Consider the following 21,436-nt stretch of genomic DNA (forward strand, 5'->3'; position numbering starts at 1 on the left):
CCTTCCTTCCGAGGAGTGGCTGGTGGGTTTGAACCGCCAGCCGTCTGGTTAGCAGGCAAGTGTCTTAGCCACTATGCTACCAGAGCTCCCTCACTTGCTGGACTAGCAGCTCTTAAATCATTGAAAAGGCTTCAAGCCTTTTCTTGCACTGCCCACCAAAAACCAAATCCACTGCCATGGAGTCTATTCTGACTCATGGCAACCGTACTGGACAAAGCAGAACTGCCCCCAGAGTTTCCAAGGCTGTAAATCTTATGGAAACAGATTGCCTTATCTTTCTCTCATGGAGCAGTTGGTTGGTTTGAACCACCTTCCCTTTGGTTAGCAGCCAAATGCTCTAACTACTACCCACCAGAGCTCCTCTTTCTTGCATAAAAGTAAGGCTAAATAAGAACCATATACATCTGTTCTGACTTACCTACAAATTTGACTTAAACACACACCTAGGAGCAGATCTCGGCCATACCCTGGGGTATTGCCTGTACCCTGATCTACAAAATCCCAAAGTCCATGAACCAGACACAGCTCTGGTCATGTATCACTAAGACATCATGTATTACTCAGTGCCTGGCAAAAGGTCTGTTACTGTCTTTTACTACTTATAGTTCCAACCGAATTTTGGATTCTTTATGAGGTCATTTAGAACGCGGCTTCTTAAACTTTAGCATGCATATGAATCACCTGGAGGTTTGTTAAAATACAAATTCTGACTCAGTGGGTCTGGGATGAGGCCTGAGATGCTGCATTTCTGATAAACTCCCATGTGATGCCAAGCACCCCATCCTCCTTTGAGTAGCAAACATCTAGCACACCTATTTTCTACATATGTGAATTTCTCTGTACTTTAGAATGCCCCTTGAACTTTTTTTAAATGCATTCTCTCAATTCAAATCATCTGGAAACTGCAGGCCCTGTTGTAATTTCCACTGGATCCAATTTATTTTAATTTTTTAAAAATGTCATTCCTTTTGTGCTGTTATTATAGTCTTGTCCCTTGTCAGTTTTACATCATGTGGTGGGTGAAGTGGACAATAAAATGAGCACTCTTCTTCCAACAAGAAGTGCCTAAGGCACTTGACTGCTAACCAGAAGGCTGGTGGTTCAAATCCCCCAATCACTCCTCAGAAGGAAGACTGGGCAATCTACTTTCATAGTGATACTGCCTTGGAAACCCAAGGAGGGGTTGCTGTGAGTCGCAATTGACTCGATGGCAGTGAGTTTGGTTTTTTAGTTTTAGACAGAAAATTTAAATACATGTGCAAGAAGATTACAGTAACCAAACTTACCTCTCCTGGGGAAATGTAAACTACCACCTGTTGTCAAGTGTTTACTCAACTATGTCAAATAGGCCTGAATGCACTCATAACTGTTGCTCTGGATGGAACTGCTCCTTCAAGTGACCTGGACAAGCTTCAGTACATTGAGTTTGGGAAAGGATTTGAGTACAGGACACAGCTGACTATTGGAATGAGAGATCTCGGGAGCCGGCTGTCAAAGCAGATGGTAAGTTATTCAGAAGAGGCTGGTAAATTTAAATTTTCTGTTAGTTTTGCATGGGGGTTTAATATTTATGCTTATGAGTTTGAACTAATTCTGTTCTTTTGGGAGCAAAGAAAGATTTTTCTAAATTGAACGACCTAAATAGGGGGGTGTTTTGAAAGAAATATAGAAGAGATGAGTCAAAGCATGTTTAATTTATATTCTTCGCAAAAAAAAAAAGGAAAGAATAAGAAAAAGTTATTTAAATAGCACCTGCAATCCCAAATTTCAGTCAACAAGCAGAGTGCCAGAGAATCCAAGATGCAAGCTGTGAACCGGCTGTTCCTTCAGCCAACCAGTTGTCCCATCCCTTGCAGAACCTAGGCATCCATCACATCTCACCACAGAGTCTAATTCTCATGTTTAAGATGTATATTTCCCCTTTAAAATGTCCCATAAATGAGAGCCAATCACATCTGGAGTTCAACTAGGGAAAGTGCAATCCGCTCCCATAGTAGCAACAGTGGATGTCACATACTATACTTCATGAGCAATTGAAAGATTTTTAAGGGTGGTCTGGACTGAATTTTTTGCCTTATGATCTACTTTTAGAACTGAATGGAAGGCAACGAACACCAATAACAGATGCATTTCAATAATATTTCTTCAAAACAGGACAAGAATACAAACTAGGGTGATAAAGTGTTACCAAGTTATATGTCACTGCTTTTACTTTAATAGCTTAATAAAAATGGCTAATCATGTATAATTTGCTAATAACTTGTAAAAATCTTTTATCAGAATATCAAAACACTTTCTAACGTAGTGCTATCTGCTGCTATCTTCCACCTATGTTGTTGTTATTCGGTGTCATAGAGTTGGCTCTGACTCATAGTGACCCCATGTACAACAGAATGAAACACTGCCCCATCTGGCACCAGCTTCACAATCTTTGCTGTACTTGATCCCATCATTGCAGCCATCTCATTGAGAATTTTTATATAAATACATATTTAAATAAATGTTTTTTAGAATAGTAAAATACAGATATAAAATATAATATATATAAATATAACTACTTAAAGAATGTGGAAGTTTTGCTGGTGTTCCTTTCCTACACGGGGAAGGCATAGTGTCTATTTTACAAAATGTGTTTTTTCTGTGTACTCCACTTTGAAATCTGTTTTGGTAATTCATAGATCATCATCATTGCTGTCAAATTGGTCTCAACTCATAGCGACCCCTCCTTTCCTTGGGTTTCCGAGGCAGTGTCTCTATGGAAATAGATGGCCCAATCTTCCTTCCGAAGAGTGGCTGGTGGGTTTGACCTGCCAGCTTTCTGGTTAGCAGTCAAGTGCCTTAGGCACTACACCACCAGAGCTCCCAATTCATAGAGGCAAGAAGTTATTCTTCAAAAAATGTCTGCTAGTTTTCAGATACCACATAACTGAAACACTGTATAAGAAAAAACATAATCAATTCTAGGAATAGTCATAGACCAATTTAAATAACAAGAGTAATAGATTTGGTGCTGTAAAATTTTGATAATCCAAATGAAGTTGATTTTAAATTATCCAATATGAAATCACAGAGAACATGTGAATGGCTTCACATATTTCAGTTTTATTAGTTTTTCTGAAAATTTCAGGAAAAGAGAGAGAATTTTATAATGTCATAAAAAGAACATTTATATATAGGAAACAGTTAAAGGAGGAAAATTACTAAGTGGTTGTCACAAGAGATTTCCATTTTCTCGTCCCACTAGAATTGTGACAGGAAGCTTCTCAGCACAAAGATTGATTTTACTCCACTGAAGTGAAGCATAAAGAGCTCTGGTGATGTAGTGGTTAAGGCATTTGGCTGCTAACCAAAGATCGGTGGTTTAAAACCACAAGCTACTCTGCTGAAGAAAGATGAGGAGTCTGCTTCTGTAAAGATTGATCGCCTTAGAAATCCAGTGGGGTTCTCTAAGAGTTAAAATCAAAGTGAAAAAATAAAAAATGAAGCATAGCATTTACTGCTAACAGAATTTTCCTGAAAGTGAATGTGGTGGGTTAATTGGAAAAGTGCAATAGAATGTGCCAGCTATTTGGGGGATGACTAACTAGTTTCAGGACAAATGTTTAAATATATAATATGGTATTTTGGCCAAAGTATAAAGAGACGTATTCTTCCCATGCTCCCACCCTGTATAGCAAGTACTTCCAAAATGTTGGTATTTCCAAAATTATATCACAGACAACCTGTTCTGGAAATGTTTACCATTAAACTCAGTTCCAGCAATGTTACAGGCACTTTCTAAATCCTCTAGCATGTAAATTTCATAAAGTGGGAGAAAAAAGCATGCATGCTTTTATTCAACAAAGCTTTTGGAGGCAAAATTGTAGAGGGTAATTGACAACACAATGGTCAATGCTGGGGTAGGGTGGAGATAGGAATTGGTAATAAATTGGTATGAAATCAGTTGGGCTAACCAGGTATCATTTTGGGAAACTCCAAATATCTTTGTGTCAATTCAGAATCTCTCAAATGATGTGGAATAATGATCATAAGAAGAAAGATGGGAGCAAAAGAACATCTCCTGCATTCTCTCACACTAGAATATGGTCATTTTGATGGTGAATGTTGTTGTTGTTGTTATGTGCCGTCAAGTCGGACCTGACTCATAGCGACGCCTCCTTGGGTTTCCAAGGCAGTATCACTATGGAACTAGATTGCCCCATCTTCCTTCCAAGGAGTGGCTGGTGGATTTGAACCACCAGCCTTCTGGTTAGCAGTCAAGTGCCTTAGGCACTATGCTACCAGAGCTCCTTTGATGGTGAATAGGTTTCTGAAACTCTAGTAGAAGTCTCAATCACACATTGAACTTGTGTGCATGATTTGGGAACCAAATGTAATGTATGTCCTACCCTCTCTCACCTCAAGGTCAATGTTGCTGAAAAAACATGCTGCTGTTTGTTCTGCAAGTGCATTGGGGAAGATGGCACAATGGGAGCTCCTGGACCACCAGGGAAAAAGGTGACTTTAGTTTCAATTAATGGTTCACTTTATTTAAATGTAGAATGCCCTTCAGAAATGGGGTTAAGTAGAGTAAGGGGTGATTTTAACCTCAAGGTAGAGCCTCTGAGATAAATGTTTATTTCATGCCGTTTTTTTACATATCAAATTAGATAGTCATGGATTTTCCTTGACATTCTAAATAATCTTTTTCAAAAGTTTTTATAGACATTTCAGGAGAAACAACTGCCAGGATCCTTGATTATCCTTGATTAGTGTTCTAGAAGCAATGACAATGATGCAGAAAAATCAACTGTGATCTTTCGTGTTGAATAATGAAAGCCTCCTCAATATCAATAATTCATTTCAGTTTCCATTTTTTAAATACATAGCTGTGGAGTCACAGCTATATATTTACAAAATCAAGTAGGAAATATTTTGCTTATTCTGCTGAAAATCAAGCAAGAGAAGCTCACCCTATCAAAGAAAAAGATGCTAAAATATGTTATTCAGCTTTACTAGGCCAAAATGTTACCACAGGTTTATAAACAAAAGCAGACCAGTTATAAAAAAAAACACTAACCAAGATTGATTCATATATGCCCTATATACACACAAAAAAGTTTCTGTACCCTTATGTAAAACATACTGCTTTGAACTTTAGGAAATGTTGAAATATATGTAAACATACAATGGATGTGTTTCATAATGATTTCAATACTGTTGTTTACACATGTGTTTAATTTTTTGAGTAATTTATGTATGTCACTATAACTTCCAAATCACCATGGCTATGTCTCTGAAGAATGTGTTTGCACCAATTATTTCCTGAATGCTTCAATTTCATGTAAAGAAGGTGTTAGATTAAAAGAAAAAGGGAAGGGCTCAGAAAGAAAGGAAGGAGAATATATGTGGTCTATTATTCTAGGCATAGCATATACCCTAAAATAGATTTTTTCAATTAAAGATGATAATTCTAGACCACCAATGACAAATATAGCTGTGTTCATTTGAACATGTGTCTGAAAAGAAACTCCAGCCCTGTGAATAACCCCTGAGAGAGTTGTGGAGAATATTATGATTCATACACATGTGCACACATAATACCTTGAGTTATCTGGATAATTATCTGAATACTTCATTTCTTTATATGTGTATAAATGTAATCTTATTTGAGAGTGGGAGAGTAGTTTTTCAGACTCTTATTATTCCACATGAGGTAAAGTGTAAAGGAGAAGAATTGTGCTTGATTACCTCTGTTTTGGGTCTATGGAGTGCTAGTGTTTTCTCCCTTTTCTTATTTCCAGGGACCTCCAGGTATTAAAGGCAGTGAAGGCTACCTGGGAGAAGAGGGTATTGCTGTAAGTCAATTTTTTTTCAGATCCATCTACTCCTAAAAACATATTTACAATATGGTATCACTTGCATTAATTCAGAGAGAAGCAATAACCGTCAGAGTCTAAGGATTTGTGTACAAAATCTCAGGTCTTTCCTAATTCTAGTCATGTTTTGCTTCCTATAGTTATTAGTGATTTATTAACTTCTGACCATTGTAAAAATGGCATAGGGGCATTTTCTGACCTCCTCTAATGTCACGAGGAGGAAAGAGAATCATTATCAGCATCAATAGCCAAAGGCTGATTTCTATGGGGCAGAGGTTAGACATATCTCCTCTCCAACATTTTATCAGTTCTGACCCCAGCTGTCTCTCCTGTGGCACTCTCTCCTTCTCTGCTGGGTTCAATAATTCATTGCAATGGTCACACAGAACTGATGGACCATACTCACAGTTATGAGTTTTTTTAGGGAAGTAATAGGTTATAATTCAGGCTCAGGAACACTCAGGATACAGTTCTTCAGTCTGGACAGCCTCTTCTAAGCCATGACACAGGCAGAACTCTCTCTGGTCCTTGGCCCTCCAAGGGGCATCTTGAGCTTGCCTGGCTTCTGCCCTGCTTAAACAAGTGATACAAAGCTCTTTTAGCTCTGCCAATAAGTGCCCAGAGGCACCCCACTCTGCCAGCAAGCCTCCTGCCTGAAGGCACTCAGGTTTCCTGTTCTATGGGCCCAGGAAGCCCACTGTGCCATCTCCTGCTGGTCTCCTGGTTCTGCTATCTCTGCTGCTGCCATTTCTCTGCTGCCATTTCTCATTGTCTCTCCAGTGTTACAGCTTTCTCTCTCTCTCTCTCTCTCTTTCTGTTTGTCTCCTGGCTCTAGGAGAGTCTCAGCACAGGGACCCTAGGTCCAAAGGACACACTCTGTTCCTGACTCTTCTTTCTTAATATTCATGAGGTCCCTCCTCTGTTCTAGAATTGTTTTTTTTTTAAGCCTAGCAAGATTGCAAAACTGACCAATCCCCTTGTTAGGGTTCCATACACTTTATTGCATGGTCCCACACCTATAAGGGTACCATGCACCTTATTTATATTATTAGCAAGTTATCCAACCCTTTGGTAGACCTGCCTGGTGTGAGTTAATATGGCTAGAAGAGCCATATGAAATAATTCACTGCACAACCATCTACCAAGATTGCACAATGAACTCAGTGCCAAAGTTATTCTCTTAGCCAGGAAGGTCAACTCACTGTCACTTCCCCATTTCAATTTGCATAAATAAACCCACCCACCACAATTTTTATCAAGGACTTCACTCTTTCTTGCATCCGTCCATCCATCCATCTATCCACTCATCCATTTAACAATTATATATTAAGCAACTTACCATTCACCACATTATTTATCAAAGACCTAACTCATTAAAGCATTCATCAATTCATTTATTAATTTTAAAATATATATATTAGCATCTTCTACCACTCATCTATCACTTTGTCATACTATGGGGGTTTCCATGTTGATAGGAGGCTAGAAGCTATGTCACTGATATTTCAAATGCCTGCAGGGTAACCCATGCTGAACCGGTTTCAGTGGAGCTTCCAAGCTAAGACAGACTGGGAAGAAAGATGGGACCATTCACTCCTGAAAAATTTGGCCAGTGAAAATCTTATGAATAGCAATGAAACACTATCTGATATATTACTGGAAAACTTTATGAATAACCCTGAAACACTGTCTGATATAGTGCCAGAAGATGAACCTCTCAGGTTGGAAGGTACTCAAAATACAACTGGGGAAGGGCTGCTTCCTCAAAGTAAAGTTAACCTTAATGATGTGGATGGAATAAAGCTTTTGAAACCTCCATTTGCTGATGGGGCACAACTCAAAATGGGAAAAAACAGCGGCAAACATCCATTAATTATCAGAACATGGAATGTACTAAGTATGAATCTGGGGAAATTAGAAGTTGTAAAAATAAAATGAACACATAAAGATCAATATCCTAGGTATCGGGAGCTCTGGTAGCATAGTGGCTAAGACACTTGCCTGCTAACCAGACGGCTGGTGGTTCAAACCCACCAGCCACTCCTTGGAAGGAAGGTTGGGCAATCCTACTTCCGTAGTGATACTGCCTCAGAAACCCAAGGAGGGGTTGCTATGAGTCGGGTTTGACTCGACGGCACATAACAACAACAACATCCTAGGTATCAGTGAAATGGACTGGTTTTGGCCATTTTGAATCAGACAGTCATATGGTCCACTTTGATGAGAACAACAAATTGAGGAATGACAATGCATTCATCATTAAAAAGAATGTTTCAAGACTGATCCTGAAGTATAATGCTGTCAGTGATAGGATAATATCCTACAATGAAGACCAGTTAATACTACCATTATTCAAATTTACTTACCAACCACTAAATCCACAGATGAAGAAACTGAAGACTTTTTTTAAAAAAAAATTAACTTCTGTAGTTTGAAATTAACCAAACATGCAATCAAGATGTGTTCATTATCACTAGTGATTGGAATCTAAAAGTTGGAAACAAAGAACTATCGATAGTTGGAAAATGTGGCCTTCCTGATAGAAATGATGTTGGAGATCACACGATAGAATTTTGTAAGACCAATGACTTATTCATTGCAAATACCTTTTTCTACAGCATAAGTGGTGGTTATAAATGGACTTTGCAAGATGGAATAGAAAGGAATCAAATTGACTATATCTGTGGAAAGAGGCAGTTGAGAAGCTCAATATCCTCAGCCAAAACAAGGTCAGGAGTGACTGTGGAACAGCCCATCAATTGCTCATACGCAAGTTCAAGTTGAAGAAAATTATAACAAATCCATGAGAACCAAAATATGACCTTGATAATATCCCACTTGAATTTAGAGATCATCTGAAGAATAGATTTGAAGCATTGAACACCAATGACCAAAAATCAGACAATTGGGGAATGACATCAAGAACATCATACATGAAAAAAGCAAAATGTCACTAAAAACACAAGAAAGGAGGAAAAGACCAAAATGGATGTCAGAAGAGATTCTGAAACTTGCTGTTGAACAGAGAGTTGCTAAAGCAAATGGAAGAAATGACAGGATAAAAGAGCTGACTAGAAGATTTTGAAGAACAGCTCAAGAAGACAAAGCAAATTATTATAATGAAATGTGCAAAGACCTAGATTAGAAAAAAAATAAAAAGGGAGGGGAAAAACACACTCAGCAATTCCCAAGCAGAAAGAACTGAAGAAAAAACTCAAGCCTCGAGTTGCAATATTGAAGGATTCTATGGGCAAAATATTGAAGGATGCAGGAAGGATCAGAAGAAGATGGAAGGAATATACAGTCACTATATGGAAAAAAAAATGGTTGATGTTCAACTTTTTCAGTGGTGGCATATGATTAAGAACCAATGGTATTGAAGGAAGAAGTTGGAGATGCACTGAAGGAATTGGAAAAGAAACAAGGTTCCAGGAATTGACAGAATACCCATTGAGATGTTTCAACAAACAGATCCCACATTGGAGGCACTTACTTCTCCATGCCAAGTGATCTGGAAGACAGTTACCTGGCCAACTGACTGGAAGAGATCAACATTTGTGCCCATACCAAAGAAAGTTGACCCAACAGAATGTGGAAATTATCGAACCGTATCATTAATATCACACATAAGTAAAATTTTGCTGAAGATAATTTAAAAATGGTTGCTGCAGTATATTTACAGGGATCTTCCAGAAATGCAAGTTTGTGGTGTAGTGAATTACATAGTATGGCTTTTCTAGCCATAGTCTTTGTAATTCCCACAGGATTACTGGGCAGGACCAAGCAAATATGTGTCAGCTTGGCTGAGCAGCTGGTAGTAGTTCTGAGAAGTTTGCTCTCTCTCAGGTGTGTAGAATTCTGATGTTGGGATACATTAGTTTTGCCACTCTACCAGGCTTAAAATGAGCCCTCCTAGAGGCTGACTGGAATTTCTGACTGCTGGCTGAGAGAGACATGCTGGCTGAGAGAGACATGCTGCTGAGGGAGAGAAAGACACCTGTACAAGAGAGAAACACCTTGCTGAGAAAGAGATGCATGGCTGAGAGAGAGATACCCAGCTGAGAGATGGCAACAGTGGAACCAAGAGGCACGAGACAGAGTGGCAGGCTTACCTGGTGCACAGAGGCAGAAACTGGGGAAAGAGAGGCCAAGGGCCAGAGAGGCATGTCTAAGGGCACAGCAGAGGAGATACTGTCCTGACCGAAGAACTGTATCCTGAGGGTGTTCCTGAACTTGAATTGTAGCTTAATGCTTCCTTAATAAACCCCATAATCTATGAGCTCTGTGTGGCCACTGCAACGAATTATCAAACCCAGCAGAGAGGTAGTGGGTGCCACAAGAGGTACAGTTGGTGTCAAGTTTGGTAAGAGGGCTGGAGGGTGGCGGCATGTCTGGCCTTGTAGGAACAGGCCTTAGGCTGCTGATGGTGTTTTTGTCTTTCTCTTGTGTAGTTTAGAGGAGGTCAAAAGATGCCGCCTCCATGTCCCTTCAGTAAAGCTGGATTCAGAAGAGGACATGGAATGAGGGATATCATTGCTGATGTCAGATGGACCTTCACTGAAAGCAGAGAATACCAGAAAGATGTTTACCTGTGTTTTATTGACTATGTGAAGGCATTTGACTGTGTGGTTCCTAGTAAATTATAGATAACATTATAAAGAGTGGGAATTCCAGAACACTTAATTATGCTCATGAGGAACTTGTACATAAATGAGAGGTTGTTGTTCAAACAGAACAAAGGAATACTGCATGGTTTAAAATCAGGATGTCAGGGTTATATTCTTTCACTATACTTACTCAATCTGGATGCTGAGCAAATAATCTGAGAAGCTGGACCATATGAAGAATGTGACATCAGGATTGGAGGAAGGCTTATTAACAACCTGTGATATGCAAATGACACCACCTTACTTGCTGAAAGGAAAGATGATTTGAAGCACTTACTGATGAAGATTAAAGACTACAGTCTTCAGTATGGATTATACCTCAACATAAAGAAAACAAAAATCCTCACAACTGGACCAATAAGAAGCATCACGATAAATGGAGAAAATATTGAAGTTGGCAAAGATTTAATTTTACTTGTATCCACAATCAACACCCATGGAAGCAGCAGTCAGGAAATTAGATGTCCTATTGCACTGGGCAAATCTGCTGCAAAAGACATCTTTAAAATGTTGGAGAGCAAAGATGTCATTTTTTAATATCAAGTTATGGTATTTTCAATCGCCTCAGATGCATATGAAAGGTGACAATGAACAAGGAAAACCAAAGAAGAGTTGATGCCTTTGAGTTATGGTGTGGGCAAAGAATACTGAAAATACCATGAGCTGTCAGAAGTAGCATCACGATAAATGGAGAAAAGATTGAAGTTGTCAAAGACTTCACATTGTTTGGTTCTACAATCAACACCAATGCAAGCAGCAGTCAAGACATCAAAAGACATTTTGCATTGGGCAAATCTGTTGCAAAAGACCTCTTTCAAGTGCTGAGCAGCAAAGATGTTTCTTTGAAGACTAAGATGCACCTGACCTAAGCCATAGTATTTTCAGTTGCCTCATATGCATATGAGAGCTGGACAATGAATAAGGAAGATTGAAGAAGAGTTGATGCTTTTGAGTTGTGGTGTTGGAGAAAAGTGGTGAAAGTACCATGGACTGCTAAAAGAACTAACAAATCTGTCCTGGAGGAAGTGCAGCTGGAATGATCTCTGGAAGCCGAGAATGGCCAGACTTTGTCTCACCTACCTTGGTCATGTTGTCAGAAGGGACCATTCTCTGGAGAAGGATGTCATGCTGGGCAAAGTGGAGGGCCAATGAAAGAGGGGAAGGCCTTTAACAAGATGGATTGACACAGTGGTTGCAGCAATGTGCTCAGGTATAGTAGGGATTGTAAGGCTGACACAGGCCTGGGCAGTGCTTTGGTCTGTTGTACAAAAGGTTACTATGAGTTAGAGATGACTCAATGGCACATAACAACAACAACAGCCAGAAAAATGAACAAATCTGTCCTGGAAGAAGTGCAGTTGGAATGCTCCTTGGAAGCGAGAATGGCCAGACTTCATCTCACTTCCTTCGATCATGTTGTTAGAAGGGACCATTCCCTGGAAAAGGATATTATGCTTGGTAAAATGGAGGGTCAACAAAAAAGGGGAAGGTCCTCAACAAGATGGATTGACATAGTTGCTGCAACAAAGGGCTCAAGTATAGCAAGGATTGTGAGGATGTTGCAATGTTTTGTTGTGTTGTACATAGGGTTGCTATGAGTCTAATTGACTAGATGGGCCCTAACAACAACAACAAACATCTTACAAAGCACAGTGCTAGACCCTAGAAATAAAAACAGAAAAAATATAGCTTGTATTTCAAGTAACTTCCGCACTAGTGAAAAGGCAAATGTGAAAATACTGGTTACAGTTGTTATAATAAAGGTATAAAGAGGTGTAAGGGAGTGTAGCAGAATAAGACCTAACAGCCTCATGTAACAGCCTTAGATGAGTCAGGACACAAGAGAGAAAGGCTGCAAAGAGGAAGTATTATTTGGGCAGACATCTGAAAAGAAGAAGAATCTCTCTAAGAAAAGTGTATGAGGAAGAATATTCTACTACAGAGGGACTAGTGTGTTCAGGACAATGTAGTTGAGTCAGAGAATGATGTGTTTTCAGAATGGCACATAGACCCACATCCTGGAATACAGGGCACAGGAAAAGAAAGTTACATGGTAGACAGGACTCAGATTTTTAAACATCTTGAATATGTTGTAGAAGAATTTGTATTGTGTCCTCTGGTTGATTGGCAGTCACTGAATAGTGTTAAGCACAGGAATGATGAAGTTGTTTTTGTTATTGTTATGTGCTGTCAAGTCGGCCCCGACTCATAGCGACCCCTCCTTGGGTTTCCAAGGCGGTATCACTCCAGAAGTAAGTTACCCAACCTTCCTTCCTAGGAGTGGCTGGTGGGTTTGGACTGCCAGCCTTCTGGTTAGCCGTCAAGTGCCTGCCTTAGGCACTATGCTACCAGAGCTCCTAGGAGTGATGATAGGAGTGTGGATTTAGAAAGCTTACTCAGATGACATTATGATTAATGATAAGGTAGGAGTAGCAGGTAGAAGTCTCACAGTAGGCCAAGTGCAAAACAAAGAGGTCTGCCCTGATCTTGGCTTGGGACAGTATGAATAGATACGTTAAGGAGGTTGAATGGGGGAAGAGAAAAGCTGAGGATGGTACCCTCATTTCCAGCTCACAAGACAACACAGATTGTGGTGGGGCTCTCTGATGCAAGAACTGCAAGAGGAGTATTCAATTGGAGAAAGATGAATTTTGATCTAAAAATTATACCTCTTATTTAGATCACATCTGGATCATCCGTCTGTGATAGCTCACCAATTCTTCCCTATCTGTTCCTGGAATACCTTCTGAAAGCATGAGAATACACTTTAGTTGCCAGTGTTAGTGTACATGGTATATGCAGATAGTAATCCACTCAGGGTTATATGAGATTCGGCCAAAAGCAAAGTGCTATCATCAGAGTAGCTCTGGTTTTCTTCCATTCTTAGTTTTTATAAGCAAAAATTATAGATTGTAAACCACAAGCAGGCACACATGTTTCCCCAAGAAATAAATTTCCAAGTGTCCAAGACAAATCCCAGGCTACAATAGAAAAATCTTATCTAAATGTGTGCTCTTTCTCAGGGAGAAAGAGGTGTCGCTGGACCAGTGGGAGAGCAAGGTACTAAAGGATGCTCTGGTGCCAAAGGTCCTAAGGTAAGAGCCACATAAAATGTTGTACGGTCTTCTCAACACTAATTCTAGTTCCCTGTACTGACTGCCATTATCCTTTCTATTTTCAGGGAAGCAGGGGATTCACTGGAGAGGAGGTATGCTACCAGGCACATCCATTTATCAGCCCATCTGTTATCTAGAAATTTTTTTTTTTTTTTTTGAGATTATGGCAGTAGATTTAATGACTGAAGTTTCTGTTGTAAATGTCATGTCTTTTGACAGTCATGTTTTTAATTGCCAGCTGTTTCATTTTCTTTATTTCTATCTTTGGTTGCAGGTGATGTATCTTATTTGTTGACAGTTTCTATTAATGAGTAATCTTTGATATTACCCAGGCCAGCCTAACAGTGGGACTGTATGTAGAATACAAAACTAGACTGTTTGTGTTTTGTGTCTGACTTCTTTTCACATAGGTGGTAAGTGTTCTATTCTGATCGTATCTGTCTTTTCAGGGAGAAGTTGGGGAAAGTGGAATTTATGGATTAAATGGAGAACAGGTAAAGGCTTCTCCTTGTAACACAGGAACTTTTCTGAGTGATTTCCGTTACAAAAATGGAAATTTGAGTTTTGAGTTTTTCCCCTTTTTCTTTTTTAGGGTGACAATGGTCTTCCTGGAAGAAAAGGAGAAAAGGGTGATGAAGGATCCCTGGTAGGAATTGAAAGAAAAGGGCCACACTTGGAAATAAAGATGTGATTAATGGGCAAAAATAGCTACCCTGAGTGTATCAGTAAGCTGTTGCCACAAAATTGCTGTGTAACGAAGCACCACAAAACCTCAGTTGCATACAGAAATAAATACATAGTTCCCATGTGTCTGAGGGGTTCAGTGAATCCAGGCTGACTTTGACTCATGTGTCTGTCTATATGTTGGCTAGGGACTTTGCTCCACCTGTTTCTTACCCACCTCCTGGGACCAGAGAACTAATCTGACCATATTGGCTATGTCTTTTCCATGGATATGGCAGAAACACAATAGAACAAGAAGTACTGTTGCCTATTGAAGCCTACCTAGGCTTGGAACTCTTACACTGGCACTTCTTTGCCTTTCTCTGGCTAAATCAAGTCACATGGCCAAACTCAGAGGTGGAGAATTTTGCCTTGACACAGTGGTGGTTGTTGTTAGTTGCCACTGAATTGATTGCAACTCATGGCAACCCCATGTATGCTGAGTCAAACTGCTCCAAAGATTTTCAAAGGTGTAGCCTTTCTGGAAACAGATTGCCAGGCCCGTTTTCCAAAGCAGTTTGGGTGGGTTCAAACTCCCAGTTTAGGTTAGTAGTCAAGCAGTTAACCATTTGTGCCACCCAGAGACTCCTTGCCACCATGGGGGAACCACTAAAAAGTGGAGAATTAGAATCATTAATGAAAAGCAGCTACTGTACTAAGGGCAGCAGTTAGAGGTATTGACAAGGGTGTGAGGTGCAGGGCAGCACACTGACACATGCATACCGTTCATTCCCACCTGGAACAAATGGCAACAGCAGCCATACTTCTGTCGTCTGATTTACCTGTTTTCAGAGTATGAAGAGTTGAATCAAAAGCCCACTTTCTCGGTGGCACAACCACATTGGACAAACTGGCTAATCTTTCTGAATTGCAGCTGCCTCATTAAAAGAAAGAGAATAAACCATATGTGATTGATTCATAAAGCAGTTGTAAGAATTAAACAAGACGACAGATGTGTCTGCGCCACAGAGTTTACCACTGTGGCAAATGACTGAGGTCACTCTTAAATTATTCATAGTCTGCCTATGAAATTTGCCATAAAATTTGATTGTTTTTCTTTTCAGTTTAAAAATAATTCATCTTACTGGGGAAAATGTTTCATTAAAGCAGCAAAGAGATTATAAACTCTTTGTTTGGTTTGTTTGTTTTTATTAATTTTAGTAGAAATTCTTGTCCTGTTCTTATTCTGATTTGTGTTAACTTTAGGGCAGCCCAGGGAAGAGAGGGATTTCTGGTGACCATGGAGCAAAGGGTCTGCGAGGAGATCCTGTAAGTACCTGGCCTGTATGGCCTGTAAATTAGTTTGGGCTTGGCTCCCATCAGCACTTCTGATAGGGAGTAAAAGCAACAACAACCACAATTCCATTGCCATCGAGTGAATTCTGACTTGTGACAACCTCATACATTACAGAGTAGAACTATCCCATAGGGTTTTATTGGCTGTAATCTTAATGGAGACAGCTCATCCACCTTTTTTCATAGAGCCGCTGGGTGGGTTTGAACCGCCAACCTTTCAGTAAGCAGCCAATCACAAATCACTTGCATCACTTGAAGAGACAGCCCCATGTACAGGTATTACAGTACCCGTTCTGAATTTAAATTATCACAGGCACAATTGTAGAAGTTTAAAAGCAAGCACTGAGTGCTAGACCCTCTTCATGTACCAGAGGCGTAAGGGCAGGGAGAAGTCCTTGCATACCATTTGCACTTGTATTTTTTGAGAATATCTATTCAGAATTGTCCTTGAGCCTCAGAGCTATGAAGGAATTCCAGTCCACTCCAGTGTCTTCCTTTTGAGTACCTCAAAATATGGAATAAATGGAAGAAACGAAAGTCACCTCTTATTTTCTGTTTTCCAAGAGTCTTTCTCAATTAAGAGTATTAGCGTCGTTTCCCTAAAACTGCCAACTAGGATTATATTAGGTAAAGTTTATGACAAAAGCTCTCACTTGTACTACAGGATTTTTATCACTATGCTGACACTAAATAAGTCTCCAAAAGTTGCATTAATTAGCACTCAGATTTATTGTTTTTTTTTGGTTTCAAAATTAATTTTATTTTAGTGAAATATATAAAACAAAAGTTTGCATCTTAATCATTTTTAAGTGTACAATTCAGTGACATTAGTTACATTTACCATACAGTTCAACTTTTATTGAACTGTAACATACACCAGAAAAGTGCAATATGAATGCAACCATTCATGTCAAGAAATAGGATGTTACCAGCATCCCAGAAGCCCCCTTATCCTCTCCAGCACTATTTTCCCTCCCCCAGGATAACCTCTATCCTAACACCATAAATTAGTTCTATCTGTTATTGACCTTTATATAAATGGAATCTTATGTACTCTTCTGTTTCTAGCTTCTTTTGCTCAACTTTTTGCTTGTGAGGTTCACTTATTGCTGTAGAGTAGCCTATTGGATGAATGTACCACTATTTATTTACCCATTATAGTCTTGATAAATATTTAGGTTGTTCCTAGTTTTGCTATTATGAATAGGACCCCTCTGAGCATTCTTGTAGGAGCTCTGGCAGCCTAGTGCCTAAGCTATTTGACTGCTAACCAGAAGGCTGGTGGTTCAAAACCACCAGCCATCCCTCAGAAGGATGGTTGGGCAATCTACTTCCATAGTGATACTACCTCGGAAACCCAAGGCGGGGGTCACGATGATCAAAATTGACTCGATGGCACTAAGTTTGTTTTTTTAGTTTTGAACATTCTTGTCCCTGACTTTTTGTGCACATATGTTCACATTTCTACTGGATATATATTTAGGAGTAGAATATCTGGATCATGATGTTTATGCATATATTCAGCTTAACTATTTGGAAGCAAACCATTTTCTAAAAAGTTTTGTTAATTTACTTTCCCACCAGCAATGTCTGAGAGCAGTGCACCACACATGTATCAGAATGGCTAAAACTTAAAAAACAAAACAAACAAACAAAAAAAACTTACAGTACCAAATGTTGATGAGGTGATGAGGATGTAGGCAACTGGGAATCTCACTGATCCTAGCCTTTAATGACTCCTCCTCCAGTATACAATGTGTTGATCAGAGAAAGAATTTGATGCAATATGTATTGTTAAATGTAGATGTTAAGTATGCATTGAAGATAACTTTATTTAAAAGCAGAAGAATTTGCACTTGAAAACAACTGTTGACCAAGTGAAATCTGATAATAGTCTGATGCTCTAAAAGTTTTCAAGCAACTTCAAAATTATCTTATTTAGAACCAGAAAACTATCTACAAATAAGGATAATTAAGAAATAATACCTCAAATACAAGGCATTTCAGTCTTTTGTATATGGAAACCATTTTGGGGTGCTTGGATTTGCATCTCTTGGGGTATTGCTATGCAATCGCCATTCACATTGATCAGAATTCCCTCTAAATTCAAGGACAACTCCATACTTTTTAACATGTAGTTTTAGTGGGTTACTATTTCAGGAAAAATCTGGAGGGCAAGACTGATGGAATAAATAATGATGTACATTCATGGAACACACACATTATCAGATTTCTCATAGGAATGTGTACAAAAGGCACAAATTCCTGAAGATCTAAGCTCATTCAGAAAGGATTTCTGAGCATATGAAAGCTAGTTGAGGTACTCTATTTGCAATCTCCCATTTTGACCTGAAGATAAATAAATCTCATGTAATGCTGGGGAAAACCTGAGCTAGATCATTTGTTTGATTCATAAAAGCTAGGAAGGGTCATCATTCTAAAACAATTTAGTATTTGAAACCCATGTGTAATCATAGATGTGTGTTAAATAATGCTTTTTTTGTCCAGTTGCATGGAAAGAGAAAGACAGGACTAGGTCATGTTCATATTGACCAAACAACTGGGTCACATGCACTTTGGGTTGTTGTTCTCTCTAAAATGTGCTGATGCATGATTCTTTGTGATGTCATCTCTTTGATCAAATAGTTTAGAGTTGAACTACATTAAGGGGCTTATATGTCCAGTAATATAAAATTCTGGACTTTATGATATTTTCCTTTTCCTGACCCACTTTTCTCACCAAAATATAATATTCTAATTTTATAAATTAGATCTATACTGCTTGAAGAAGTTGATAGACAAATATTTAAATTTAGGGGGAGTGAAAGTGTATAAAATAATCTTTGGCTTTTTGCATACCAGGGAAAGAAATAATTGCATTTTCAGATAAGTTTCAATAGTATTAGTCATATAAAGTAAATCCCAATTCCCTTTTTTCATTCACTAGCCTATCAGCTCTGTAAGCACAGAAATGATTTGTTTAAATTGCTCACTAGGTATCTGGAGCAATCTTATGTCCCTATTGGTGATCTCAAATTGCTTATCGATTGATGAAGGTAGTCCGGGCTGCTATCAGCTAAACAGCCAGGCAGGTGGCACTCAGCAGGACAGAGTAATTGTTGTCTCTCTCAATTTATTGGAGCACTGATGGAATTGACTGGATCAGTAAATTGTCTTGACATCATGGAGACAAGGCTCTATTTGTGGTCCTAACTACCCAAGTTAGAAAGCCCTCCATTTGGTCAGCTAAGGATAATATATCACACAATGTGTACCTGTTTTCAATGAGTTCCTGCTGGAATATATGAATGCATATTGGGAAAAATCAAGATTCCAGGATTTCTTGGGGGAAAAAAAAATCCCACAAAAGTAGGAGTGAGAAGACAATGCGAGAAGACAGCCAGATGTCCCAGAGGAGAAGGAGGGAGTGAGTGGCAGGTAAATCCTGGGTATTACTCAGTATGTGTATGTTACTGTGGTGGAACCCATTACACACTGTTTTTTTTTCTCCCAAGTGTAGGTGAGCATAAAATCTACCAATCCTCAACTATACATTTGCCTAGGCCCCAAGGAAAAAGAGGAAAAGTTAGGAAAGGGGTGCCAATAGCAAGAAAGGGCACCTCTGGACCTAGGATAAGAATTCTCATAAACACAAACCATGCCATCCTTGCTTCCCTTGGCTGTGTGTTTGTGAGTGTTTGCTTTCTCCTCACACATTACTTAGGTCTCCGTTCTCATCCTGATCATGCAAAGCACAGGAGCAATAGAAAGCACTTGTAAGCCATTTGTGATTTTAACCTGCTGGTGCTTTCAAATGGGTTGGATTTCTCTAGTCAACTTCCTTTGGGGTAATAAAGTGTGCTCTACATTTTTAAGGAGAAATGTTCAAAATTGTTCATTTTTTCTCTTTATGGTCTGTTTTTAGGGAGTTCCTGGATTTGACAATACCATCCAAGGACCCAAGGGCTTGAAAGGAGAAAGAGGAAGACAAGTAATTATGTGAAAGTTTGAGCATAGACTTGTAAAATGATGGTGGTACAACTATGAGGCTCAAGTACCTGGTGATTAAGAATTGCATGACAAAGAGTTAGCATAGTGCCTGAGGCACTTGACTGCTAACCAGAAGGCTGGCAGTTCAAACCCACCAACCACTCCTTGGAAAGAAGGTTGGGCAGTCTACTTCCATAGTGATACTGCCTCAGAAACCTAAAGAGGGGTCGCTGAGTTGGGTCCGACTCAACGGCACATAACAACAACAACAATGGATATACTTGATACATAAAAACTATTTTAGGTACATACAGATCTTTTACACCTGTGTATCTGCTACTCTGGGATTCAAAAAAGCAGTCACTTCTTTTGTCTCCAAATTTGTGGTGACTTGCTTTACAAAGCCATACCCTTAAGGTCTTCATTCATTAAGTGCAAATATTTAAATTCTAACTTAAAATGTAGAGCTATCTGATAAAGCTATGCTAGCCAAAGGGTTTTGGCCTTCCCAATATCCAGAAAACACATATCCTAAAAAGACATTGTATTATTATTATTACATGATCAGAACAAGATTTGGTAGATCTTTATGTCCCATACCCTAGAAGCAAGTCTCTTAGGATTAATCTCATGAATCTTGCAAGTCACAATTTGATCATTCTAACGTGTTTTTCAGGATTTGTAAAAATAGTTATTTATCTGGAAAATGTGTGTGTCTGGATCTTCATTAAGAAGTTTCCTTTATGCTTTCATTGAGGAAAAAACTCTGATATGGTGGAAATAACTTTGCTCAGGTGACAGACCTAGGTCCTATCTCTACTCTGTCCCTTACCAGCTCTGTAGTCTTCAGACACTTTCTATAAACCTCAATTTTCTCATCTGCAGAATAGGATGAGTATGTTACTTTTGAAGATTATGGTGGGGATTCAAAGACTCATTCTGTCACATCATAAACATCCAGTAAGTGTTACCAGCTGTTGTTATTACATCAGAAATAATAAGCTTCACAGTAGACTCATAAATTATTTCCCTCTTTTATGTCTTGGGAAGGCTTGTGAGTATTATGAGATTTTATTCACAAGGGTGTCAATCTACACAAGTTAGCCAAAAGGAATAAGAAATCCAAAAGAGTAGTAGTCATACCCCTGACAAGTACCATGCTTCAATGAACACACAGCCTACATGTCAACACAATGGGGACAGTCAATTTGAATACTCTGTGACATGTACCCCAAAAATAAGTCAGACATTGGTTATGAACAGATGAAGCCATGTGTTAGCATTTTTGTCCTGCTGTTCCTCATTACCCAAATAAAGATGTGATTTATGACCATTAGAAGTAAACCATGTTCCAAAGAGAAAGCAACTATATTCTTGGTGTATACTCATCCATTCTCTGTAGAACATTACAAGCTGGTATTAAAGAGGAAATGTTTTAATGCTGTGTAATTACTGTCCCACACCTTCTTTTTCCTTACACAGGGTAGAAGAGGCTGGCCAGGCCTCCCTGGAACACCAGGCTCCAGAAGAAAGACAGTAAGAGCCTTTCTAGACAAGGAGACACCTTGTTCCACTAGCCTATTTTGTGATGAAAGTGGATGATTGTGAGCAGTGGGTGGGGTGGTGCTGTTGGGGCTGACTACCTTGGAGAAATTGACTTGGGGGAGCTCTTGGAACAGGGCTGGCAAAGGGCTTGGGGGAAAAGTCCATGAAGTTGAGGCAGGAAGGTGCTGGTTGCAGGGATGATTATCAGTCAGGAGAGAGACCTGGGCAAAGACAATAAAAC

At 39.2% G+C, this 21,436-nt stretch overlaps 1 protein-coding gene across 1 annotated transcript in view; it reads left to right on the forward strand.

Annotated features, from left to right (window-relative positions):
• COL6A6 (collagen type VI alpha 6 chain) overlaps positions 1 to 21,436 on the forward strand; it is a 151,192-nt gene that overhangs the window by 32,800 nt on the left and 96,956 nt on the right. The window contains exons 10-19 of the mRNA XM_007936829.2: positions 1,349 to 1,503; positions 4,405 to 4,497; positions 5,784 to 5,837; positions 13,549 to 13,620; positions 13,707 to 13,733; positions 14,091 to 14,135; positions 14,234 to 14,287; positions 15,571 to 15,633; positions 19,586 to 19,651; positions 21,133 to 21,186. Of these exons, the coding sequence (XP_007935020.1) occupies positions 1,349 to 1,503; positions 4,405 to 4,497; positions 5,784 to 5,837; positions 13,549 to 13,620; positions 13,707 to 13,733; positions 14,091 to 14,135; positions 14,234 to 14,287; positions 15,571 to 15,633; positions 19,586 to 19,651; positions 21,133 to 21,186 (683 nt within the window). The remainder of the gene's footprint in view (positions 1 to 1,348; positions 1,504 to 4,404; positions 4,498 to 5,783; positions 5,838 to 13,548; positions 13,621 to 13,706; positions 13,734 to 14,090; positions 14,136 to 14,233; positions 14,288 to 15,570; positions 15,634 to 19,585; positions 19,652 to 21,132; positions 21,187 to 21,436) is intronic.

This window comes from Orycteropus afer, unplaced genomic scaffold (assembly GCF_000298275.1).
Source record: "Orycteropus afer afer isolate SDZICR_OR568_19922 unplaced genomic scaffold, OryAfe1.0 scaffold00003, whole genome shotgun sequence".
Classification (NCBI taxonomy): domain Eukaryota; kingdom Metazoa; phylum Chordata; class Mammalia; order Tubulidentata; family Orycteropodidae; genus Orycteropus; species Orycteropus afer.